Here is a 27088-nt window from a genome sequence, read left to right on the forward strand (position 1 = left end):
GCAACATCCTGCGATTGTATTACCCAAAAACGTCATCAGTTTTAAGATAAAGGAAGGTGATACCATCGATCAGTTTTTTAAATGCCTTGGTTATCTAAGCTAAAAAATGCAAGCTGTCTTGATTAATATGCAAAGGATTTTTCACTTTCGATTTAATCTACGTTTAAAAATAGGAGTAAACGAACTATCAAAATGCTTCCAGGCATGCTGGACCTAAAAGTGATTGTAAAAGTTGCGAAAATTTTTTAAGTATGTAAATATCAATTAATTAAGACAAAACGTTGCCAAGCGGAAAGATTAATATAACAATCGTTATTCGATAATAAGTTTAATAATTCATTAAACATCTTATTAATTTAAGGAAAACAACCGGCATCGGTCCAATAAAAGTTTTTAATATCTGCTCTCCAAATCCAATATCTTTCCCAATCTTTATAATAAAAGGAAGCAAATATATAAAACAAACATCTGAAACAAAATACATTTACTTATAAATGGATACGTTTATAAGTTTCGGCAGTGGAACAACAATCTTATTGGGCACCTTTTGAAGGCTTTCTTCGAAACCAGTTTAAAGTTTGTCGACAGTTTCGATTTGACCTTCTCACGACAGCGTGTCACTGCCTTTTAAAAAGCACCCACTACACTACCTGCCCCTTTTTATAACCTTGGATGCATTTTCCTGTTAGAACACTGAATGTTATCCGAAAATGTGAGTACTTACTTATTCAAATACTTTTACCATCACAATAGAAAATTAAACTGGGTTCGCAAACAACTAAGGGAAATGTTATTTACGTTGACGACCAATACCAATGAGCGAGCTTTGTCGTTTGGAAGAAGGAAAAAGAGTCAAAGATTCATTAAAAACCCCATTAACCTAATATTATTTAAGACAGTAAAAGTTTGAGTCAATAAAACAATTATCTCCTGAAAGCTCTGAATTTCAGGTAGCATCTAGTTTACCAACGTAACATGAAACACGAGGCTTGTACAAACGCAATATAACTAACGCCTATGTAACGCCACCTATCATGTTAACAATGAACTATAGGCTCAGTCAGGCCCGATTATTACAACACCTCGCAAAATAGAAACACTATTTCAAGTTTAACTCTAACAAATGCCAATTGAATCGCCGTGAAATAGTTCAAATAGCTTCCATTACACGGTATCAATTTATATAGCTACTATAAAGACTTTTGAGTATAGAAATAACACTGGAGTGCACACGCGTGCTAGATTCTCCGCCACGACAATTGAGGCAGGCATAATAAATCGTAATTGCTATTAGTGCCGCTATAACAATTAATGTTGGATTTAATTATCTGCAGACTGTCTAGTCAGTAGATAGCACCGCTGGCTCATAAATCACGGCATGGTGACTGTGTGCACCTAGGACATACGACTGTGCAATCGATTGTGACCAATCGTGATCAGACCGTTTTTAATCTACTTCAGCTCTGGAACAAAAGGCTCAAACTAACATGCCTTTGCACTTTGATTTCAACCATTATTGGTGCATGATAGTGGGTTACGATCACGTTTCTGCATTATTCCTTCCTACACTGGACAACAATGTTTTAGCTGGTATCAAAAACAAATACATTGTTTAGTATATCCTTAATGTTGCGTACCTGCACTGCTGGGTTTTTGAAAGAGACTATACATGAGCATCATAGATCACTATGCTTATCCTATGCAGATTGGTGATTTCAGGCTTCACTCAAAAAGCGTTTTTCTTTTCCGATAAGTAATGATGTGGTGGGCGCTATTGGTAGGTACTTAAATCAAAATTTACCGCTTTACCTTTGACTACCAGAAACGGTTCGGTAGAGTTGTATTCGGTATGTAACTCATTAGTTTTAAATGCTGTAAAAACATCAGGTTCGTAGTTCAAGGCACTAAAAATTATACTGCCCTATGTAATGTAACTGAGCTGGTAAAAGTCTAGTTCACTAGCTACTTCTGTTATTTATAGTAGATTTAAGCAGGTAATGTTATTTAGGACTTAAAAGTTGTGTCATGAAAGGTTTCCTGCAGCTTTTATCGACGTAACCTAATAGAATTCATAACATGCAAGCAATTAAAAAAATCTATGTTAGATAGTTGGTTTTCTCTCCACACATATGTATAGGAAATGGAAGCAGAATATTTACGAAAATAAAACATTTTATGTGTACCTTGATCGAAGAGTCATAGAGCATTGAAAGAAGTTCACAGCTTGCAAATTACCTCGAAGTCGAACATCTTTTTATCAATATTTCAGTACCTAATTAGGCTATTATTGTAGTATTTACTGAGCTTTCTAACTTTGTGTGTTCTCGGATTGAGAAGCTAATTACTTATGTAAAGTTGGGTAGGTAGTAGGTACAGTTTGTTCTTCAAATAATGATAGGTACATCTCTTGCTTTTGTTTAATAAACGTAGGCACCGTGGATTCGGAGAATTGTAAAATAACTATACATATAGGTTAGGTATCTACAGTCGAGTTATTTTAGTCATTGGAAAGGAAAAAAACAAATGTCAATTCTCGAAACAGCTTAAGTAAATGGCTGTTAATACTCTGAAGGCTATGTTGTATTCTGAGGGATTTTCCTCTTTATGTAGGTACGTAAAGATTTCATAATCACGTACATACCTATTCTATTAGGTATTAAGTTGTTGTTGAACATAGGTAGGTTTATGTAATATTCAAGGAAAAGTACAGAAATACTTAATAAACAGAGAGTAGGTATTAACGAGTCGGGTTTACACATATTACAAGTAATAATACTGGTTTTATGAACTTGAACTTCAATTAAGTTAATACATGGATGAGCACTTAGATTAATAGTTGAGTTAATCCAACGATATGTCCATTTAATTACAAGCGTTATCTTAAGTTAATATCGTGAATTATCATGTCTCTTTTTTATCGAATAGTAGCTGTTCCACCCGTCTCCCGTGGAAGCTCCTTGGTCACCGGATTAAATAGAGACTATGACACCCGAGGACTGTTCATTACATCATCCCATCATTTCTATACCATATCCCTTAAATTTAGTTTTATATTTTATTTATTATGTATGTATATATTATATAATTGATAAACGTATCCCTCCTCAAACTACCCACAACATCTAAAACCCCTCCACAATACCTCCCCAACCCAAAACCAGTCAGGAGAAAGGCGCAGACATACCATAAGTGTTACCCTTTCTCCCCAATGTAAATATTAAAAAAAAAAAAGACACCCGAGGACTAGAACAACCGAGGTAGCTTCTCAACAGTGAAAGAATTTTTCAAATCTGTGTAGAATTTCGGGCCTTTAGGCCTAAACATTTTTCTCTTTATAACATTATATAAGATATTATGTTTGGTATGAATATACATAGATTTTATAACAATACTGATCCGTTAAGCTTCAGTAATACCTATATGTTCATAATATTTTTTTCGAAACATGGTACGGAGTTACCTCGGAATTCAATTATCACATGAGCTCGCTGAAAACATGTAAGCATATAACGTGAAATATTTTATGGCTGGCATGGGGATCGGAGCTGCCCACAATATTTTAATTACGACCAATTTATTAATTTAATTTCATAGAATATGGCTGATGAATTAATTTTGCCGTTAGGTATTAATAAAGTAAATAAGTAAAAAAGATACCTATCAGAGATCAACATGTTATAAAGAGAGCATACAATACTGCTTTTAATGAAGTTTTCAGGGTTTCCTTCATTTAGGTGTAGCGACAACAATAATACATCATCTGCCAAAAATTCAACTGCATAACTTTTACGGTTCCTGAGATAGAGTCTGGTGACGGTAAAGGGACGGACATCGAAGTCTTAGGAAAAAGGTCCCGTTTTTCGCTTTGGGTTCAAATATTTCTTATTAAAATATATGTTTATAACAAACAAGATGCATCTTTTCCACAATCATACTACATAAGGAAATATAACAAACGGCATGCCATAGCAATTCATTTTCCGATCACGCATGGTACATGCAACGCCCTCTGGTGGAAAACTGTCGAATTATTTCACTAGGCGCTCCGTGAGTTGGCCATACTGCTACTATGAAACCGGTTTTTCTACGGCCCAAGAGAAAAATAAATGTAACTCACAGCTATCAGTTGTAAACTATAGATGGCGCTGTGATCGATACTATCACGCTATTTACTTATTTAAGGCTGGCAGTGACACTAAATACCTACCAAATCAAAAATATGACTAGTAAAACGAGCTGCGAGTGTATGTAGTTGGCTGGTCGTATTATGTCTCCGATAATGGTGTAGTTTCCAGAATTTGTAACTTGCCTGCGGTGTAATTTATGATGTCATTTGCAGTTAGAATAAGATGCAGCGAATAGCTTAGAAACAATTGCAGGATGTGGAGAAGATAACTCCAAATAACGAACGAATTGGGAGTAGGTAAATATGCAGACTCAAAATCTGGAAAGTGTTTACTTTTACTTGTCGAGACTAAACCTAATCTTTAAAAAGCCTGAAATCTGCCCCGAAAATCAGTAATCTTTGAGGACAGACCTCTGTGAATCACTTGAATAGATAACATATTTTAGGAAGAGTTCCTTAAAGTTTCTAAAGGCGCGTTAAGCTGTCATTTCAACGTTTTTGGCAGTCGTTTTGGGTAGTCAGTCTGACAACGGCTATCCGGTTGCACAGGTAGCTAAGTTGAGGAAGTCAGATAGTCATTCGCTTCATGCACACGCTGGTACTCATCGGATTATACCTGAAAACGACGCCAACATAGTTGGGAAGATTGCATATGTTTTCTTTGATAAATGTTCAGTAGTCTGTATTATTAGCAAAGTAGGATACGCAAATGCAAGTAGGCACTAATAGGTAAGTACTTTAAGTTCAATGGCACATTAACTGGGATGTCCGGAGACTGGCGTATGAATCGTAGTCGGGAGGGGGCCGAACTTAATTTATTCCCATCAATAATGCTGCAAAATTGTGAACTCGGGTTAACATGCTAGGTACTCGGTTTGACAGCGACTGCGGTTATGTGCACATTACACCATAAACCACCGAGCGAGAGTGGTGGTTTAAGAGCCATAGTCATTCCCCTTATGGGAAAGTATGAACTAAATTCCGCACTGTATATTTTTTTACAGGTTTATGCCTTCGAAACCATTGTCAACTCTGAGGGAAAACCTATTCTATCTAATAGGTGGCATGTAGGAATTTCTCGAATCTTCCGTAGCGAGCAATGTGAAAACTCATATTGGCAGAGTCAAATAGGTTTTTCAAGGTCTAAATCGAGAGCCTGACTGAGGTCATACTCAGGTTTATGAAGCCAACCGTACAAGCAGAACTTCATGATTTTATATTATTTCTCCATTCACGCTAGACAATTAAACAGCCGAAGCTCTCTCGAAAACAATCCAAATTTTTAAGCTCAAAAACAATATCTCTAATACATAAAGAGCTAAACCTACAGATACCTATAACTCTCTCGGTCATTGTCATCTCGGCTATTTTTAACCCCACGTGTGCTATCAATGATATTATTGCGTTCATTTTATAATTAGTATCAACGTGACGAAAATTAGCACACTGGGCCATTTAACTGCTTATTTATTAAAAACTGGGAAATAAAAACGTGTTACCTATAGGTACCTACCTATAAGTCTACATATACCTAGGTAAATCAGTTGTTATGTTTAAAATAATTTAATTTTAATTTATATCTAATTCGGAAAAAAAATCCGTTTCAAACGTGGGACTGGGGCCTACTTATTGTTTTAGTTAACATTAGGGTCAGTTTACGCATAGTATATGCGTAGTGAGGCATAAACCGCGGATGGAAAGGAAACTTAATACCCACGGAAGCCACTGCCATGTCAAATCGCCTACATTATAACACACATCAGTACTTACCACGCACACATACGTATTTTACCACGCACACGTAGGTGGAGACTGTAATTCCAATTTAACGTCTCAGTCAACCCACGATCATTCTGCCGGAAATCTAATTTTTCCTAAATATTATGGATCCTTTCTTTGTTCAAATTACCTATGTGGGAAGCTGCACACTCGAAGATATTAGCATCTGCTTGTAATATCTAGAGCATGAGCTTCAGAATTGATGATTACTTGCAAACATGTTGAAACTGTACTATGCCAATTGTTACCTCTAAGCCAGTCGATAGTTTTTTATTGAACATTTGTAGTAGACAGAATTATATAATAAGAGCTCTTATCTTCGTCAGATATCTACTGGAGAGAAAACACCCTCTGTTTTGATACACAATGCCAATGTGCCTCCTAATGACTAGTTCATGAGCTCACCTGAAACAGGAACGCGAAAATTAATATATAAATTTCCGATAAGTGTTCAGAAACCAGCCATACGTACCTTAATGTAAATATTGACTTAGTTATCAATTACCTAAATGGCGTGAGAAAACCTGATTTAATTTAGAATGGAATAAAACAATGGTTTCTCGAAAAATCATAATAACTTGCTGTTTTATTAATATTTTATCTTTTTTATGCAATAACAGTAAATTGATAAATTAAATTTTAATTGACCGCGACATAAATGTTCAATTAGCTGCTATTTGTTACCATACCCCTAACTAATGTGCAGACAAGTAACGACCAATGGTGCGCAGTCAGTCATTCGATGGTCCCTTGACAATTGAGTATTGCCTATAGAAGACTAGTTTGTCTTATACTTCTCTTGGGTACAGGGGCTAATTTGATGTCACACAAGTGGAGTGCGCCATTCATAGCACACGCGCTCTCCCTAGCGCACAACACGTTACAGATACTTAACAATAAATAATTATTTAACTAAGCATTATAAAAGTGTTTGTTTGAACAGATGTGAAAGTGTATCGTTTTATTTTACATTGTGTATGAGGTGATTCACCGTGGGTGACAAGCGAATGTTACAATTTATAGACGTTTTCTTTGAGATTCGCATTCGCAAACTGCACATTAGACACAATAAATTTGAAAAATGAGCGTAAAATATGGTGCAACGGATGTGGATAGAAAAACAGAAGAGACCGACAAAGAAGTAGCTACTGAAGTTGAAATTAACTTGAGGTAATTTACTTGTTAGCATTCCTTATCAGGAGCGTTTATCTAATCCCGTGCAAATTCAGTTTAGTGCAACTTATCCAATTAGTGGCACACGACATGGGAAGGAATTAAGGCGCCTAAATTGGGAAAATTGCCCAATGCGGACCTCTAACGAAAGTCGCCTGTTTCCCACTGCACCGGTATTTGCGAGAATACCTCTAACTACATATTTCCCCTTTACGGAGAATATCCTTTGAGAATCCTTTCTGAGCCAATTTGTCTAATTTAGCATGTTGTCAGCTTCGATCAATTCGGATAACAGCAGTATATATTGTAACCGGTCAACTGCAAATCGAACGGCTCAGGAGGTAACCTAAGTACGCATCCATGTGTAGCACGTTTTGGTAACTTGTATGGCATTAGATACTTATAAGGTGGATACACTATAGACGCACTATAGGCGAACATGTGCTCTAGTTAAAGTTCTTGTATGAGAAATGATTTACTCGCTCTACTTTTACTTGGTATCTATGGTAAAATAAACAAGTACAACAAGACTGTAGCATACGATTTTAAAGTGGTTAAAAACGCACGATCAAACGAATACTTCCAAAATGCGTCTGTTGAATCAGAAGGTTGATGAATCACAATTTTAAGAAGAATTTTTTTGAAACCAAAAAGCTTCGCCAAAATATTTTATTTAATTAAATCGGTTAACTAAGTATCACAAGGAGTCCTATTGAACCTAAACCTACAAGCGATGTGAGTTCTCTAGATCGCCGGTCTACATAAACATTAGCTCAGAAACACCTCCTAAGTCACTGTTTATTATTGGAGATTCATAATAAGACAATGTTTTTCAGTGGGTCGTTCAAGAGAAAATGGTGGCGAGTCAGTCAGCACCTACTTTTTGGCCTAGGCCATGTTTACAACGACCTGTGTGCAGCCATGTGGTTCTCCTACATGATGCTGTTCTTCCAAGCTGTGCTGGATATGAGAGCCGTGGTAGCTGGTGCTATGCTCCTCTTAGGTAAATCCTTTTACTGTCATAAATGATATGAATGCATGTCTCACTGCAAAACAACATTACGTAGGTCTCCAAGTAGATGCGCATTCAATGTTTTGAAATGTCAATGATGAGAAAATAGTAAGTAACTTCAATGAACTGAAAAACTATTTATTGTTCTAACATGTGTATTTTGTATGCCTAAGTGTGCGTTAAATAAATGCAATAACTATAAAAATACTAAGCGATAACTTTATATGTAAAATCAGTACCTACCAACGTAGCAAAATTTTCATAAACCTTACATTCCTATAACAAAAGGTATGTATATAATAGGACTTAATAACAATATATTTATTGTAATAATGATACTGCAATTTTTATGAAAATACCGCAGACAGAACCTCGTTAACTATTTTATATTGTTTTTATTTTCTTTTATGCATTATTTATTTGTAAATTCCAGGACAAGTCATCGACGCGTTAGCTACTCCAGTTGTGGGCGTGTTAGCTGACAGATTCGGGAGCCTGAAGGCTTGGCATTTAACTGGTATGTTCTAATTACTCCGATTACGAGTTACTTCTTACGAATAAAAAAGGCGTGAGAAATTTTCGTGGAAACAAAATAGTAGGTTTATGTTACGTGATCGTTGACCTCACCTTACGTGTAGGTGCGAAATGTTTACATAGATGTTTCACTACAGGCGACATAAACTAAGCATTTATAGTTCGTTCCCATCGCAACTTTAGCGGTAATATCTTCCTTATAGTTGACATAGCCATTCATAACATCTTTTGTGTTCATTGTCAACGGCGGACCGAGATCTACGGGCTGTAGGACTGTTTCTTAAACACAGAATTTTGGGTTTGTCATCAAAGTAGGGAAGGGACATTAGCGGTGATTCCCATGGATATTTTCATGTTTTGAGAAAGCATTACACGAACGTAGTGTTTCATTCTGCTATGTAAACCTAACACTTGAAAGAGACTTTCTGTATAAGCCAATTTTTTATCTCCCTGTGGGTACGTATGGGCTGTCAAATGTCTACTTGTAATTTAAATTTTTATAATAGAATATCTTTTTAAATATAATATGGTCGTAATTCCAGGTTGCGTGCTAGTGACGTGCACATTTCCCCTGCTGTTCGTGAGATGTTGGGGTTGCTGGGTGACGGACGACCCCGACTATCTGCAGTGGTGGATGCCGATCTACTATGGGGTCCTCATCGTGGTCTTCCAGATCGGCTGGGCCGTTGTACAGATATCTCACCTAGCAATGATCCCTGCTATATCAGACAACCTTCAAGTACGCGCCGATTTAACTTCTATCAGGTAAATTCTCTCGCTTTCTATCTTGCGTGCATTTTTCCTATTATATAATAGTCTATGCAGGACTTTCACCCCGTGTGTGAGAAAAACATTTCGGTTCCCACCGTATTCATAACATTCCCGTCATAGCTGGGTATCTTTCTGAAGACAATGGAACAGTGTTAGTACCAAAATTACAGAGAAGAAATGGAGATAGTCTTTGAATATAACGTTGAAAATTAAAAATGCTTATTATTATTTAGGAATAAACATGAGATACCTACTAAAACTACTAACAGATCGGTATGAAACAGCAAACGTTTGCTTATGTTTCAGATATATGGCATCAGTGACGTCAAGCTTGGCTGTGTACCTTATAACGTGGGTTGTACTGAGAGCGAGCAACTACAGCACTTTCATCGGACCCATGGATGACTACAAATTCAGGGTAATAACTATATTCAATCATTGTTAACATTGTATGAATGTTCCATTATCGAGTATGTTGATAAAGATCGGCTAAATAGCAAATTATATAATTTTTTCGGGACGCTTTCGCCATAATTACTGATTCCAGATTGATAGCAATTTTTAAGATGACATGCAGTTATTCATTTAGTAGCATGCTAACATGCAGTGTTATGTGAATCCGGCGCCACCTGGGACTTGGTACCGAGTAGAGCGTTGCGTTTGTATATTTATTATAAAACCCAAGACAGAAGTTGTAATAAAGAATAATTATGTGATTTAGTTAATTAAATCTCCCTTTACAGAATAAAAATATATTAAACCTCGTAAACTTGAAGCAGGTACCTAATAATCAACTATTGTTTCAGGATGTGTCACTTATAATTTCTAGCATCGGTATATTATCATTTCTGCTATTCCAAATATTCTTCAAATTAAAATCGAAAAAAGAAGCTAAAGCGAACGGTCACGCAGTGAATAATGGAACGGCTACATTACCAAACGAAGAAAATGGAACCCTCGAAGTGGCCAAGTCGAAGATTATGTATTTTCTACGCATGCCCCTGTTATATCAAACTAGTTTATTGTAAGTAAGACATTTTATATTTACCTACGTGATAATCTATAATATAAAAATGAATCGCAAAATGTGTTGGTAAGCGCATAACTCAACAACGCCTTGACCAATGAGGGTTTTCTAAAATGGCGTCCACGAGGTGGCAGCACCGAGTCGTCAGGTCCAGGTAACTGTCAAAGTGCTTATCTTTACTATGAATAGTGAACGATTTTAGTGTTTTTTTTATTTTATAATTAAAGCACTGCATTATTGTTTTACTATTGCGGTTGAGTAAATAAAAAAAACTAAATCATATTGTGTTAACAAATTTTTCAACAAGCTTTTCCTTAGTACCAGTGACTTTTGCACCCTCTCTCTTAGCTTAATTTTTAGTTCGGAAACCTTATTCTGACCGTAGTCCATAATAAAATCAATAACACTTCCAATATAACAGAATTTCAATAAACAATAAGTTCGGACCCTACAATTCCATACTATTTGACAGCTGTTTGGACCAGACGCATACGTGGCGCCACCCTGTGGCAGAAAAAATTGAGAAGACCCTCATTTGGCTAATTCTTTTTTTGTTGTGTTTGTTATTGTCAGGAGAAGGTTCTTATGAAAATAGGGTAAAGTAGAAAGGTCAGTTGACGGGAGCGAAGCCGCGGACAAAAGCTAGTAAATTATGAAAATGTTCTGATAGATGAAGTGCAATTACATTTATAAATAACAATGTCAGGTTTCGGCCCACCCGATCAACTCCGTGATTTTGATAGCCGTTTGCCATGCCAAATTATAGGACTACCAGCTTACCAGATTTGAAATTTTGATATAGGTAAATTGATACCTTTATCTAGATTCTGCCAGAACGAAAACACGATACTGATAATTTTACTCGATCATAATTAATTCCGAAAACACGTCTAAAAAAGTACTATTTTTAGGGTTCCGTAGCCAAAATGGCAAAAACGGAACCCTTATAGTTTCGTCATGTCCGTCTGTCCGTCTGTCCGTCTGTCCGTCTGTCACAGCCGATTTACTCGGAAACTATAAGTACTACAGTGATGAAATTTGATGGGAATATGTGTTGTATGAACCGCTACAAAAATATGACACTAAATAGTAAAAAAAAGAATTGGGGGTGGGGCCCCCCATACATGTAACTGAGGGATGAAATTTTTTTTTTCGATGTACATACCCGTGTGGGGTATCAATGGAAAGGTCTTTTAAAATGATATAAAGTTTTCTAAAAAACATTTTTCTTAAAGTGAACGGTTTTTGAGATATCAGCTCTCAAAGTCGTAAAAAGTATGTCCCCCCCCCTCTATTTTTATAACTACGGGGTATAAAATTCTAAAAAAAATAGAGGTGATGCATGCTAATTAACTCTTTCAACGATTTTTGGTTTGATCAAAGTATCTCTTATAGTTTTTGAGATAGGTTGATTTAACTGTAATTTACGGAACCCTTCGTGCACGAGTCCGACTCGCACTTGGCCGGTTTTGAAATTACAAGGAAGTTACACTATCTTTGTTTCAAAATTACTCTAATATATTCTTAACATCAATATTAACGTTCTGTCAAAGTCATTTTTCCATAACTATTACCAAACATGTTTAATTAAAGTTTTAAAATATTGGATTTTTTGAGCGGCCGCGATCATGGTAGACGCTACGCTATTCTGAACCTTATGTCCGTGCTCTAGCGATTGATACACAATGTGTACGGAGACGAGCCAGTCCGGCGATAGCCCTCGTCGAGGTCGGACCTGTGCATGTTGTCGCTCCGGCCGTAGGTATAATAATTTGTGACGATAACTCAGATTTGCGAGCGGCCCTATGTGTGCGTCGGCTTGTAAATATACAACTTTCGTTCGTGTGACAGTGACGTCGTCCGAGCATGACGTGTTCTTATCGCTTTTTGTTATGGGTACAGTCGTTTACAAAAATGTCTAGTTCTTCACGGAGAAAATGTTTAAGGAGTCAGGTAGCGTTTCAAAAAATGAAACAACATTCAAAGCTTTTTATTATTACATCTTACAGTTTTTCATTATTTTCTCATAAGTTTTTTCAAATTGACATTGACAGTATCTAAGAAATAAATGAGGTAAAATATCTAAGATGAATTAAATACTCCTTACATATTTTCTAGCTCGGGGTACGAGGACAATAAATAAAAGTGTGGACTTGATTTTTCAAGTTGCGATTCAGAATCATTATAAATAAATAAACATTTTTATTGGGTATTAAACAAATCAAAAACTAACTTAATAATTTCAATAGATATTTACACAGATAAATAAACATTAAATTACGTAATAACTGTTTTTCCTTAAACAGCCGTAATCCCTAAATAACTGTATTTGTACCCGACTGTACCTCTTGTCACGCACACAAAGTCACTGTATATGTACAAGGGTTACCCACACATAAGGCGGCGCGCAAGACAGTTCGACTTACTATACTACGTAAATATAAGCACTCTGAGAACAAAAAATCTATGGAGACCGTGTTATACTATAAATTCTTTTTTTTTACATTATATTATTATTTACATTTCAGTTTTAATAAATATGTTTGAAAATGAATTACTTAGCTTCATTATTTCTTTGATACCTTACACTTCACTACATACATTTTTTAAATGGTTAACACACAAGATCTGCGACGCTTTTATTCCTTAACCACTTAATTTTTACTAGCTGTTTAACGCGATTTCTTCCTGTGCCCGGATAAAATATGGCCTACATTCACTGGGGATAGTGTAAATCTCTAATTGTGAAAGCAAATCCACAGAAACAAACAATCAAATCTTCCCTCTTTATAACACTAGTATAAATTATTTAACACTGGTCAAACCCTTTTATTTGATACCCATATTGTGAGAGCTATAAAAAAACACTGCAATTCAGCATTTTCTGGCGGTGGCTATCTTGGACTTTAAATATGTAATATTATAGGTACATGATTCTACTAATCAAGCCCTTTCATTTGATACCCATACTGAAGAAATTGTAAAAAAAATATGTTATTCGCCATTTTGTGGCGGCGGCCATCTTGGGCCGATATTCAACAAATAAAGCTAGGGACACTCCCGATTAAATTTCATTTCAAACAAAAAATCCTAAATACATATCGATTCATCCGTTCTGGATATACAAACACACATAAACGACACACCACACATACATACACACAACCATACGCGTCCAAATTATCATATTACTCTTCATAAAAAGTTTTCATTACAAATAATTTTTGTAAGTACAACAAAAAAAAATCCGATCAAAAAATAAAAAATGTAGGTAAGTTGCGGCTCCCTATCTTCCCTGTTCGGTTCTCCTGACCCCGCGCTGACCTCGGCGTGTGCGATTGGCGCGAAATTCAAATTTTACACATTGAGTGAAGAGTATAGCCTGCGCGACGCGATAGACGCGGAAGTGTAGTGGGCGGAGCTATCTAAAATCAAAAAATCCGCGGTGCGGTCTTAAAACTAAATTCTCACGGACACAAAAGTTCTTTACTACAACAATTTAAATATAAAATACTAACTTCTTATAAAATACTTAATTGTTATCTAGAACTTTTCCAAAAAAAAAATCATTTTAATAAGTAATTATTTTGTTTATCGAGTTCAGGTTTTTCGTTTTAATAATTTGGAATAATTTGGTTTTGAGAAGTTCAATGCAAAAGTGGAAAACATAGAAAAGCTTCTGACATTAAACTACACAAAAAACTGTAAGAATTTTCACTGTACATGAAATATTTTTATTGAGCCTAAGTTACTATGGACGTCAGACATTGTTCTTTGAAAATACATTAATTGGTAACTTTACCTCTTAAAATGTCGTCCTATCAGGGTTTCCTAGCTTCTAACTACTTAATTTTTTTCATATTTCAGATACGTATTTTCCCGGTTATACTGGGCTCTGAGTCTAGTCTACGTACCACTGTTCCTGGAAGAGCGACTGGTCTTCAACCCAAGTGCTGGGTCAGAATTGGTGGCCAGTGTTCCTCTAGTCCTATACATATCTTCATTTTTCTTCTCATTACTACTGAAGAGTAGAATAAATAGATTTGGGAACCAGGTAATGTCAACTTAGTTATGGTTATTATTGAAGTTTTTCTTAACTATCCTCATACTGACAATTCAGTTTGGCGGTAGTGATTAAAACGACTCGCAAATGACTTCCTATCTTACACTTAAATTGCAACAAAAATTAAGAAGTTTAGTTATTACAATTATATGCTATAGTTTTACAGCAAGTATTATATAGTCTTAGATGCAGTGATTAACAATTTTAACTCTCCACAGATGGCGTATCTAATAGGAAGTTTATTAAGTCTGTTAAGCTGTCTTTGGATAGCACTAGCTATAGATCCACATGCTAGTATAGTACAAATATACATGGTCGCTACATTAATTGGTAAGTGTCTTAAACCACATCTTTACATAACAGAAATAAACACAAGACCAAGTTTGGTTTGTCTCTCATCTGAGAGCTTAAAAAAGAGCGTAAAAATAGTCTGTGTCGCTATCGCCAACAGCAAAAAGACTTTGACAACTATTTATTTAAACATCAATAGCACGAATAATTAATTTCTTGTAAAAAAGTATGGGGTTAAGATCAAATAGACAGTCGCTCCGTGTATAGCACTGATATGAGCTACATTCGATTAGTCAAGAACCCTCCACAACATACTTAGGAAAAGGCCAAGCAAATGAGCATGGTGACAATCGACTTTAAGCAGACTGAGGAATCTGTAGAAGACGCCAACTCAAAATAGACAAAACCAGAAGACCTGAAGAATACTAGGTAATCTTCTAATTAAAAGATATCTTATTACTTACCTAAGTTTTCTTGGGTGTGTTCCAGGTGCGGGTAGTTCAATAACGCTGGTGTCCAGTCTGTGCGTGACTGCAGACCTGATCGGGCCGCATTCCCACCAGGGTGCTGCAATCTACTCCATCGTCACGTTCGCTGACAAACTTGTGACGGGCATCGCTGTCGTCGCTATTGAAAATTAGTAAGTATATTATATGTGTTATCATCATCATCATCTCAGCCATAGGACGTCCACTGCTGAGTGCTGAACATAGGCCTCCCCTTAGATCTCCACAGATACCTGTCGGAGGCGACCTGCATCCAGCGTCTTCCGGCGATCTTTATAAGTTCGTATGTCCACTTTGTTGTTTGACGTCCTATTGTATGTATAGATTGGGGAAATAGATTCCGTGAGAGCGTGAGACAAGTAATCGGCTAAAGTATGTCAAACTAAGGCCTAGTAAAGTGGTTTTATGTTTTGACGATTGGGTTGTAGTGAAATCACAGTCTTAAGAAACTAGGAATAGTAGGTACTTGTTTGTTTGTACTATGTGAGGTACTATGTATAAAGGGTCCGATACCTACTGCTGAAATTCTTTAACTGTTGCCGTTGAAGAAGAAGAAAGAAAGAAAGAAAGTTGTTTGCTGTTGTTACACTATTTCCGAGTAACATAGGATAGGTACGTTTTTATTTTATCAGGGTACGGACAGGAGTTCCACATTAGTAGTTATAATTATTTCAGACGGAGATATCTAATTATCTTTACTCTTTTGTTGATTTACTTTCTACGTACTATTATTTACCTAAACTAGCTTACATTAAATACAAGTATTTAACCGAAAAAAAAAACCGTTTTAACCAATACTGTTCGTTGCAGCAAATGTGAAGATGAAACAGAATGTCCACAATACTACAGAGGAGTCCTGACATACGCTTGTGGAGGGAGCGCAGTCCTGGGCATGATCTCTTTGTCTTTTGCTAAATTTTTGCCAAAGCTTAAAACGACTACTGAATTATAAAATTTCCTACAATGGCATTTGTTTACTATTTATTTCTAGGATTTCCATTGTGTACATACAAAACTTATTTTTAAGGTCATATACAGAAAGCAAGCTAGGAGCCGGCACTGGTCCATTCTGGTTGCATCAACTGGTCAACAGTTACATTTGCTTCACGTTGCTAGATTTGTGTGTTTGTTACCAGAATGGACCAACGCCGATAAGCGCTGTACACCCTTACATACAGTGTAATGTAGCAATAATAAAATAGGTAACTAGTTAGTTAAATAATAGTAGGCACCATCCAAACTATATCTTAATTTTTAAAGTAACAAATTGTAGATCTTGTCATCTTGTGATAATGATTGCCCCAAACACCGTGATAATATGTACCTAACTCAGCCTGGGTTTTATAATTAAACAATAAATGCATTTTAGACTGGTTTTATTGGATTTAATTGGAACACATCTATAAATGGATCATAATCGTACTTAAATCTATTGTTGTTAGACATCCTATTTATTATAACCCGAAGATAGGGTTTCCTAAACTTAGTTTTGGCTTTATTACACCACTGAAACAGTTGAGTTTGAGCAGTTTCAGCAAGTGGTGCTTCTATGATAACACTGCATAACTTGTCGCACTTTTCTATTAATAAAGAAGGGTCAGCTATTTTAGGGCGATCCCATGATTTCAAGTCAACTAAATTAATGCTTTCTAATGTCTTGCAGTTGCTCAAATTTTCAAATACATTTTTAAAATCAACAGCCTTATCAACCATACGTAAATGTTTTAAGGTGGGACTAATTTGTGCAGCACGCGATATGTGTAGACTGTATACGCGTGTAACATTGGGACATTCCATTGATAGAGTAGTTAAATTTTGACAGTAGAGAAACAATCTGTCAAAAAAGTCCATGCTATAACTTATAGCCTTACCTGCTACTAAACTTAAAAATGTTAGTTTTGTGTAATAACTACAATTCCTTTGCAGTGAAACTGAAGCTACTATTGATGACTTAAAAACTATACTTAACTGTGCTTCAACTTTATCTTTCAGTACCAAATCATAATTTAGCTTTACACTTGGCATTGCAGTTTTTCTTAACTTTGCTTCAAATACATCTGGATCATCACCAAAATGATCACCACGAAGAAAAGGCAGGAGCCCATCAACAGGTTGTGGTTCAGTATAGATCCAATCATATTGAACTGGACAGCTTGTTTCTGATTTGTCTTCATAAATAAAACAGAAATAGGGCTTTATGCGAACATACAACTTCTGAAAAAATATGTCATCAAAATTTGTGGTTTTTTTATTCCATATGAATAAAGCAGCATTTCCAACTGGTTGGCTGCCTTCTGAGAGATTTTCTGCATCAATGTTAAATTTTTCCCTGAAGAACTTTGTAAATATTGATGTAGCATAAACAGAGACTGCATGCCCATTTGTACAGTTAATCATAAAGATATCATAGTTTTCAAGATTTAACATGGATATGATAGGAAACTGGGAGAGATATCCATAGGTCCTGGTTGCCCTCCAATTCATCAAAAAAATTGCAAAGTGATTGAATTGAGGTACTTCATAAACTACGTTATACGGTTTCAAAACTGTTATGTGCATATTATCAACTTGTACTGCACTAAATTTGAGGGTGTCTAATTTTGCTTTTTTCAAGAAACGGAATACTAATTTAGAATGTAACAAGTTTTGCAAGGAACCCACCAGATGAATATTTTCAAAATGTGCAAAAAGTAATTGGTGCTGTAATATACACTCTTCTGCTAGCAAAACAGTAGTACCTTCGCCAGAAACAAAATTGACAGTAACATCTTTCAAAGAAGGACATACACTATGTATTGCCATTAAATCAGAAATATTCAGGTTTGTGTAGGAAATGTCTAGGATCTTTAAACGTTTCAACTTCTTAAAGGCAGGCAGAACTTTTGATCTAGTTAAATCTGGCACACCTTGCATGTTGAGTTCTAACAGATGGTTTGCAATCGATTTGAAGAGTCCAAGCTTCAGTGTGTTCACTGTTGCCATTAAATTCTTAGACATGTTACATTCAACAATAACCCCATGCAAGGAGAGCAGATTTCTGAAACTCTTACAGGTATTATACATTTGGGATAAAGTCCAGAAATCCAGTCTTCTTACTATGATCAGCAAGATTTCTTCCGGAAGGTCCGTGATTTGTATCATTGTATCTGGAAAATTAAAGTATTTTTTCAGCAACGAAGCAACCACAACTGCTCAAATAGTTTTTTTTGTTCCACTTTAATCTTTAATTAGTTACTTTACAGTTACACCAATAGCTACTTTGGGTAGGGTAGTTGTCACCAGAAAAGTGCCTAAAAATACTATTAATTTTCTTTATGCTTTATGCATGGTGATGCTCCAATACATAACAGTCAATTATACTAGTAGGTACAGCATAAGGTCTCATACTAAAACTATTTTTTCTCATTTAACATGATTTCACAGATATATCTACAAACACAAACACACTGTTTACCTTCTATAATTTTTTACAAAATCACAAATCATGGATTGTACAGAATATTTGTTTCATATGTATTTTCGGGCTTCTGTTGAAGAATGAGATACAAAACTTCTCTTTATCTTTCGACATCAATATCAGTATCAAATAAGATGTATTCGGTGTTATTAAATGCAATATGCACGCATGCACAACTTTTTTATGGCAATCTGCCGTATTTGACGGCAATTTCTGCCAGACTCGCGTAGCTAGTGACGACACATGGGAAAATATGAAACAGAAAAAGAAAAATATATAGAAATTAATGTAAGAAAATAATTCCAACTTTTCTGGTGGAGGATATCGAGCCTGCAACAAAATACATACACTATAATTAATGAATTTGCTAAAATTAACTTAGTACACAAGTAATTATATACACATTACTTATTACCATTATGAAAGAGTGATGACTGTTACAATTTAACATTATTAGAAGAAATAAATCTAACAAAAGCATTTACCATTAGAGGGTTAGGAAAGAATGAAAGAAGATGACGAACATTTACCGGGTATTGAATTTTTAGTTTAGCAATGACACGATCAAAAGAGAAAGCATCATTCAGGGGGCAATTAAGAAAGATATGGTCAAGCGTGCCTTCATCTAGACCACATTCACAGAGTGAGGAGTCCCGAACTCTTATTTTGTTTAAGAAAACTGGGGAGCAACAGTGACCAATACGTATTCTGCAGATAACGGAAATAACGGTCTTGGATACTTTTTTATGTTTATAGAACCAAGGCTTCGCAGGAATGGATGGTTGAATAGAGGCAAACAGACCACCTTTCATCTTACTGGACTCGGACCAGTCAGTTTGCCAGGACTGGAATAGGTCTGATTTAGCTTTGTGAGCCAGGTCATAGATCTGCACCGAGTAGTGTTTTTTATCAGCCATGCTGCTACTAATCGCACCTTTGGCTGATACATCCGCAATTTCATTACCTCTAATACCAACATGACTAGGAATCCATACCAATACAATCTCCACGCCCTTTGTAGAGCACAAAAGCAATACTGATTTAATTTCAACGATAATTGGGCTACGGAGATGGTCCTTAAACGAATTTTTAACAATCGCATCCAGGGCACTTTTGGAATCAGTGAAAACCACTGCTTTTTTAATAGCAGGGTGAGAGGAGATAAATAAACATGCCTCGAGGATCCCAATGCACTCTCCCGTGAACACCGATGACTCAGGAGGACATTGAAATTGGAGAAATATCTGAGAGTTAGAGTTGTATACGGCAACACCAGTCTTTCCATCAGTGGTTAATTTTGAAGCATCCGTATAGAATTTATAATAATCAGGCCACTTGTCATTTATAGTGCAAAGAAAATGGGCATTTGCGTTTGCAGTGTCTTTCCTAATGTCAATATAGGAGACATTTGGCACAAAGTTACACGTGTCAAAGGAGCAGGAATACAAGGGAAGTTTATCTTGCTGAGAGATTAAGGAATTATCCTTAATTTCAAGGATTTTTCGAAAGGAATTAACTAAAAGAGGAGGGGCTTTATGTCTCCAGTAATCACTCTGCCTGCATAGGCCTTCAAGAGTTGACAGCCTAGGCAGAAGCAGGTGCTCACTGAGGAAATAAGTCTTGTAAAGAAACTTGTCGGCTAAATACTGTCTACGGATGAGAAGAGGGGGGTCGCCACTCTCCACTTGCAAGGTGTTTTTAGGGGTGGACCTCATGCACCCTAAAACGATTCTAAGAGATTTAGCCTGAATGGCCTCCAGCTTAGCAATAGCAACTTTATTACAGGGTTCAAATAAGAAGGAGCCGTAATCAAGCAAGCTTCTTATTGTAGCATTATATACCAATTTTAGGGTGAAGGGGTGAGCACCCCACCAGACTCCTGCTAGCGCACGAAGCATATTAAGTTTCTTCTCGCACTTAAGGCTAATGTAGTTGAGATGAAACACCCTGACAATTTAGAGTCCAATATAACCCCAAGAAATTTCACATTATTAACAACTTCAATGGGAGATTCTTCAATTTTAAGGTTGACATGAGGAACAGTACGCTTACGTGTAAAAACAACCGCAGAGCTTTTTGGAGCAGACAGTACAAGGCCATGGTCAATTAACCACTGATTTAAGGAATTGAGTGATATTTGCATGGACTCACTAGCTCTTTCAATAGATGAAGTAGGGATGTACAAACACAGATCATCCGCATATTGAAGAATCTGACAATCCAAGTTGAGGGAATCATGAAGATCCGAGGTGTAAATATTATAAAGTAGCGGACTAAGAACGGACCCTGAGGAAGCCCACGCCAGACCGTTCTACAATCGGAATCTTCTCCAGGGATACGAATCTTGACCCTACGACCAGAGAGCAGGTTACATGTACAATGCAGCATCCGTTCAGAAACACCCAGCTTCCGTAGTTTTTCCCTGAGAACCGAAAGAAGGACATTATCGTATGCCGCTGTTATGTCTAGGAAGACCGCTAAAACCGATTCATCTCTACTGAATGCTATCCGGGTATCAGTTGTCAGGATGCTAACACTGTCCATGGTACCTGCCCCCTTTCGGAAGCCAAACTGCGACTTAGATAAAACACCTCGGCTCTCCACAAACCACTCCAATCGGTTTTTAATAAGATGCTCCATAATTTTGCCTATGACTGGAGAAAGGGCAATAGGACGAAAGTGATCTGGACTATCCGGGGATTTCCCAGGTTTCAATATGGGGATGATCAACTGTGTTTTCCAGCTATCAGGGATATATGACAGAGTGAAGCAAGTATTCATGATGTCCAACAAGTATTGGCGTCCGCAGGCACCCAACTTCTTATAAAAGAATATGGATGGCCGTCGATACCAGGTGCAGTGTCCTTGACATGCTGGAGCACGGCATTGAGTTCATTAATGGAAAAGGGGGCTTCCAACGGGTCTACCGACATGACCTCACTACTGGGAGCAGAAGGGCATTCTGTTACAAAAGGGACAGACGAAGGGGCTAACTTGTAAAGAAAAGAATCTGCTAGGTCAATGGGGATAGTTGAAGAATTTTGAACAGAACAACCACGTTTAAATCTTCTAAAGTTTTGCCAAATCATGGAAGAAGGAGTGGAGGGGGAAAGCGAAGAACAGAATTTTTTCCAACCTTCATATTTCTTTTTCTTAAATAGGCGTCTGGATCTCGCAACAATCCGGTTATATTCCACCAGGTTTTCAATAGCCATGTTGAGAGCATAGCTCTGTTCAGCTTCATTGCGGAGTTTGATGATGCTGGTGCATTCGCGGTCCCACCAGGGCGGGATGATATTTTTCCAGAAGCCGAATTCTTAAGAGGTATGCTCTCATCAGCGGCTGATGAAATGGCATCAGAAAGTTGCGAAATACAGACGTCAAGGTTGTCAAAAGACACCTGGGGCAAGGTATGGATTGCGTCCTCAAGGATCTGAGAGTACAGGTCCCACCTAGCATCAGACAGCCTGTACTTTAAAAGAGGGGGGCTTTCCTTTTGCGGAAGGCACCTAGTGGTGAGAGTAGTACATATAGGATAGTGGTCACTACCATGTGTTAGGTTAAGCCTTTTCCATACCATATCAGCGGCCAAACGGGCTGAACACAGTGTTAGATCTAAACAACTTAGCGATTGTCCAGGTCTAGGAAGGCGCGTGAAAGATCCATCATTGATAACACATAACCCCAAGTCATCCAGCAGATTCACTAATTCATTACCCGCACTATCACAATGGTCAGATCCCCACAGAGAGTGGTGGCAGTTGAAATCACCTAGAAAAATTACAGGATAAAATAAAGAGCAAATAGAACGTATATACTGGAAACAAGAGGAATCAGGAGAGGGTATATAGACAGAAATAACATTAACACCGACAATATTAACACCTACGGCATTAATCTCATCTCCGTGAGGGGGAAGGGATAAGGGGGAAAATGGGAGAACATTATTAACCAGTATAGCCGCTCCTCCATAACCGTCAAGACGGTCATCCCGAAGCACGCTATACCCAGCCATATTAAACACGAGATGTGGCTTTAGCCATGTTTCAGAAATTGCAAACAATGCCGGTTTGTACTGATTAATTAAATGAGCAATTTCATTTTTTTTTGGGATCAGACTTCTGGTATTCCACTGTAGAAGATGGAATGTGCTGAGATTTAATGGAGCTTATTAAATTTGTGGCAACGTGGTCAGGTAAAGGAAAGTTAACAAGTAAGGAGGATAGTAAACGATAATAGATTGTATGGTCTGTACATGATCTTTTTCAGAAGGAGGAGAATCTAGAAGAGCACAACCATTAGGCGAAGGGGAGAACGAGAAGCTATTAATAATGTCCTGGTGAGCCCTTCGGTCATAGCCAGGCTGCAGCGAGGGGTGAGGTTTAGGGCGGGTCAAAATAGTTTTTTTGTAGGATGATGAAGTGGAGGGTTGGGAGTGAGAAATGTAATTAGGGGAGGGACGGGGAGCGAGGTTCCTGTGTGAGAATCTGATGAATAGTCTGAGTGATAGGGGTTGAAGCCGTAACATCTGCAAAGGAACGGAAGGAAGGGGCATGAATTCTGGCAGCTTCAGAGTAGGAAATGTTGTCTTTGGCCATGGACGCTTTGATATTTTTCTGACGGATAAACTCTGGGCAGTGTCTGCTATTAGCGGGATGAGAGCCAGAGCAATATAAACATTTGGGATCCTCAACAGAGCAACCGTCCCCAAGGTGATCCCCACCACAACGGAAGCATCGTGGCTTAGACCTGCAATTGGGTCTAGTGTGCCCGTATTTGCAACATGCATAACATTGAACAGTGGGGTAGTTATATGTCTCCACAGGGAGCGAATTATAAAAACAAAAGACGCGATCCGGGAGGACCTGACCATCAAATGTGACGACCACGCTTGATGTAGGGACCCACCGACTTACCTTCATTGACAACCCTCCTATTTAAGCGTCTCACCTTCAACATTTTAGCATGGGGGACTTAAGATTATCGATGACCTCTAATTCTGACCAATCAGTTGGTACACCCTTCACTACCCCATCCTTGTGATGTTGAAGGTGGGAATAGTAGAAACAAAACCTTTGAGCTTAATAGCTGGGCTTTCAATAAAGATATTAGCATCCTCATGGCTTTCAAACTCCACCGAGATCTTATTTCTGCCAATTCTCTTGATCCCGCCTAATTTAATATTCTTAATGTTTAATTTTTGCATTAATTGACCAAATCTTATGGGGTGAAGGGTGGATCCAGAAGTGGAGTCTGAATCCGTGAAGGAAACATATACCAGATATGGCTCCCTATCTAAGTTGGTATATTTGGAACGTGACACCAATGATGGAGGGGTGACTCGGTCGCGTTTTGTAGCATTAACATTATTAACATCAGTAACATCCTCGTCCTGACTAGGATGCTTTCTCTTATGAGTTGAAGTTTCCGCTTCCATTGCCTCAAATTTAGACAATGGGACGGTCATTACTGTTTCAATTGCAGAAGTACATGAGGGGTCGGGAGGGCGTCCCGGCGGCCCCTGTTTGTCCGCCATGTTTATTTATTGGCATACGCCAACGTCGCACAAAATTAATTAAAATACAAGACTACTTACAGATGAAATGATGAAATGATGAATAATGAAACACAAATCTACATATAAAACACACTCAAAACTAAGCAGGCACCACAGAAAACACCAAAAAAGCACAAATATAGCTCAAAATTTGCGTTGAGAAGAAAACCACATGTGAACACCACCAACTCAAAATTCGAATCCAATGGTAATCATGCACAACTTTTATTGATCACCTGCCTGACGTCTATTTGACATTGACAATTTTTTTTATTTGCTCATAGTGCAAGCTAAAGTCTCAACCATACCGCCTAGTGACCGCAGATTTATAAAAGCTAGGCATGACTTCGTTGATGTTTTTTTTATATTAATATGTATTTATTTAAGTTTCTAGTATATTAGAAGGTTTGTTTGTATAAACAACATTTTATCTTAGGTATTTATGTTTTGTAATACAATGTATTATTATTGACTAGCTTCTGCCGCAGCGGTTTCACCCGCATCCCGTGGGAACTACTTCCCGTACCGGGATAAAAAGTAGCCTATAGCCTTCCTCGATGAATGGGCTATCTAACACTGAAATAAATTTTCAAATCGGACCAGTAGTTCCTGAGATTAGCGCGTTCAAACAAACAAACAAACTCTTCAGCTTTATAATATTAGTACTTATGATAAGTTGTAAGCCACTTGACGGACTAGGAAAAAATGAAGTCGCGTTATTAATTTTTAAATAGATATTTTGAGAATGCACAACACCTAGAGCAGTATCTAGTGAAACATGGAGACAGTAGTCAAGAACATCAAAGCGTATTAAAAAAATAATGACCGTCTCAGCAGACACTTTGTACTCATATGTTAATCGCTGTCCCGGATAATCGTAGTGTGACCATAGTTGATGCCAAGCAGGAAACTTCTATTGAATATGAAAATCAGACTATACTCTATCCACGGAAGCAAGAGCTAAAAGGTAAACAAAGAATGACAGTTTTTCAAGATGGCGGTATAACCCGACCGATGACAAAACGTCACATTTTTGTGTAAAATGTTCGCAGTATCTGTGATTTTGTCATCGGTCGGGTTATACCGCCATCTTGAAAAACTGTCATTCTTTGTTTACCTTTTAGCTCTTGCTTCCGTGGATAGGGTATAGTGGAATTTTATTTACTCGGAAAAGTACAAATAAAATAAAAAAAAACATAGGTACCATTGATCCTTTAAATAAAGTCTACATACCTACATTGTTGGTGTCTAAAAGGTAAAAATTCTTAAACTGTCCCACTGATTGGCAAAAGCCAATTATTATTTTTTAAATCGTGAAATGGGTACTTATATCGTAAATTCGTCTTTCCGAAGTGAACATTGACATATTATCATCGTAGATATTTATTTAATCAACATCATGACTACATACTACATGACTTTAATCGACTAATAGCGGCAGATAGAAGGGTATCTTCTTCTTCTGCAAACTTCCTCACGCTGTATCCACAGCGAGTTACAGAACGAATTCTGAAGGCAAGGGCAAAGGCACTTAGGCTAGAGTAAAGAAGGATTGAGCTGTTTATCTAGTGATGGGAGAGGATATTGATGGAAAGCAGCAGCAGCATTGAGAAATGCTGCAACTACCACGGTGATTATGGCCACATTTACTGTAGGGAGTTTTTCATCTACACATAGACTCCATGTGACCTGCAACACTAGCGGCACTGGATGATGATACAGTATATTCTAGTAGGTTAAGTAATATTCGGTCATTAAAGGTAATGACACAAGTTTCGGTAGGCTTAAATTCAGTCATACTATCTCTAAAATCTTTTCTACTAAACCGACGAACCTTGGCGTTCTGTCCACATCCAGCTTCAGTGAGGTCATTAGGTACACCAGTAACAAAACTCATGTGGGTTTCTCTCCATTGCAGCATTGCTGTCTGAGTGACTTTGATTCATGGGGCCCATAGTTAGCGACCACGTCTTTGTGCCGTATGAAATCACTGGCAACACATAAACCTTCATCTGCGGTATTGGCGACGAGAATACGTTAGTACACGTTAGTATCTTCCCGAACTTTGCCCAGTCGTGTTGGATTCGATGACTGACTTCCTTCTTGAAGTTGGACTTATTTAGCTGAACTGTTTACCCTAGGTATATTGTACTCGTCAACCACTTCGATGGTAGTCTCCCATTTTTACATGGAGGTTAGTTATGATCTCCGACTCATGTTTAAAGACCTACTCCCTGGGAGAGTCTGTTGAGGTCATCGAGCAATTACAACAGCATTATTGCCTGCAAGCAATCCATTTGAAAAGGATGGATCTTTTTCCAAAGGAACATGCTGAGGAAAATGAGTCAGTCCGGCGAGAATATCATTCGAACCAATATATTTTTTTAACAAAAGCGGATGTGACGCGCGATTTTGTTGGTAGAATTGCTTGCAAAGACTATAGTGATGTGCCATTTGAAATACCCTTGGAACTATTCCGAATTGGAACAGGTTCCCGATATTTTTAATTTGTAAAAAAGCTATGAATGTTTACCTGTTTACTGGACTAAAGTAGCTGTTGCGTTATATGTAGATTCTTAGATCATATTTAACTGTGAAGGATAATGATGTCCTCCTAGCCGATTATCGGCTACGGCGGCTGTTCTCATTTAAGGAGATCAGCCAATTGCGCAGGACATATTATAGTGCACAAGCATTTGCGCAGACGCAGGTGCACTCCCTATTCCTTCACTCTCATAACCCGATGGGACGGCAATCCGACACGACCGGAGAGAGATCAGGCGCAGGACCGA

General features: G+C 37.4%; 1 protein-coding gene and 1 long non-coding RNA gene across 6 annotated transcripts in view; one reads left to right on the forward strand and one right to left on the reverse strand.

The window, feature by feature from the left end:
* The window catches only part of LOC110375135 (major facilitator superfamily domain-containing protein 12), a 44763-nt gene extending 28104 nt beyond the window's left edge, over positions 1–16659 (forward strand). For 4 of the 5 annotated variants that reach the window (XM_064043594.1, XM_049852041.2, XM_064043593.1 and 1 more), the window contains exons 3-11: positions 7915–8081; positions 8524–8607; positions 9167–9389; positions 9702–9813; positions 10202–10419; positions 14290–14476; positions 14704–14815; positions 15266–15416; positions 16093–16659. In XM_064043594.1, coding sequence (XP_063899664.1) covers positions 7915–8081; positions 8524–8607; positions 9167–9389; positions 9702–9813; positions 10202–10419; positions 14290–14476; positions 14704–14815; positions 15266–15416; positions 16093–16234 — 1396 coding nt within the window. In that variant the 3' untranslated portion in view covers positions 16235–16659. Of the gene's footprint in view, positions 1–6653; positions 7076–7914; positions 8082–8523; positions 8608–9166; positions 9390–9701; positions 9814–10201; positions 10420–14289; positions 14477–14703; positions 14816–15265; positions 15417–16092 lie in introns of those variants that run through there. The other variant, XM_049852040.2, reaches the window with a different exon arrangement.
* LOC110375134 (uncharacterized) lies at positions 16642–18916 on the reverse strand. Its single transcript, XR_010278164.1, has 2 exons — positions 18737–18916; positions 16642–18428 (listed from the first exon to the last, which is right to left on the reverse strand). It is a non-coding gene; the product is annotated as an uncharacterized LOC110375134 (long non-coding RNA).
* Positions 18917–27088: the final 8172 nt, after the last annotated feature.

Source organism: Helicoverpa armigera, chromosome 3 (assembly GCF_030705265.1).
Source record: "Helicoverpa armigera isolate CAAS_96S chromosome 3, ASM3070526v1, whole genome shotgun sequence".
Classification (NCBI taxonomy): Eukaryota; Metazoa; Arthropoda; class Insecta; order Lepidoptera; family Noctuidae; genus Helicoverpa; species Helicoverpa armigera.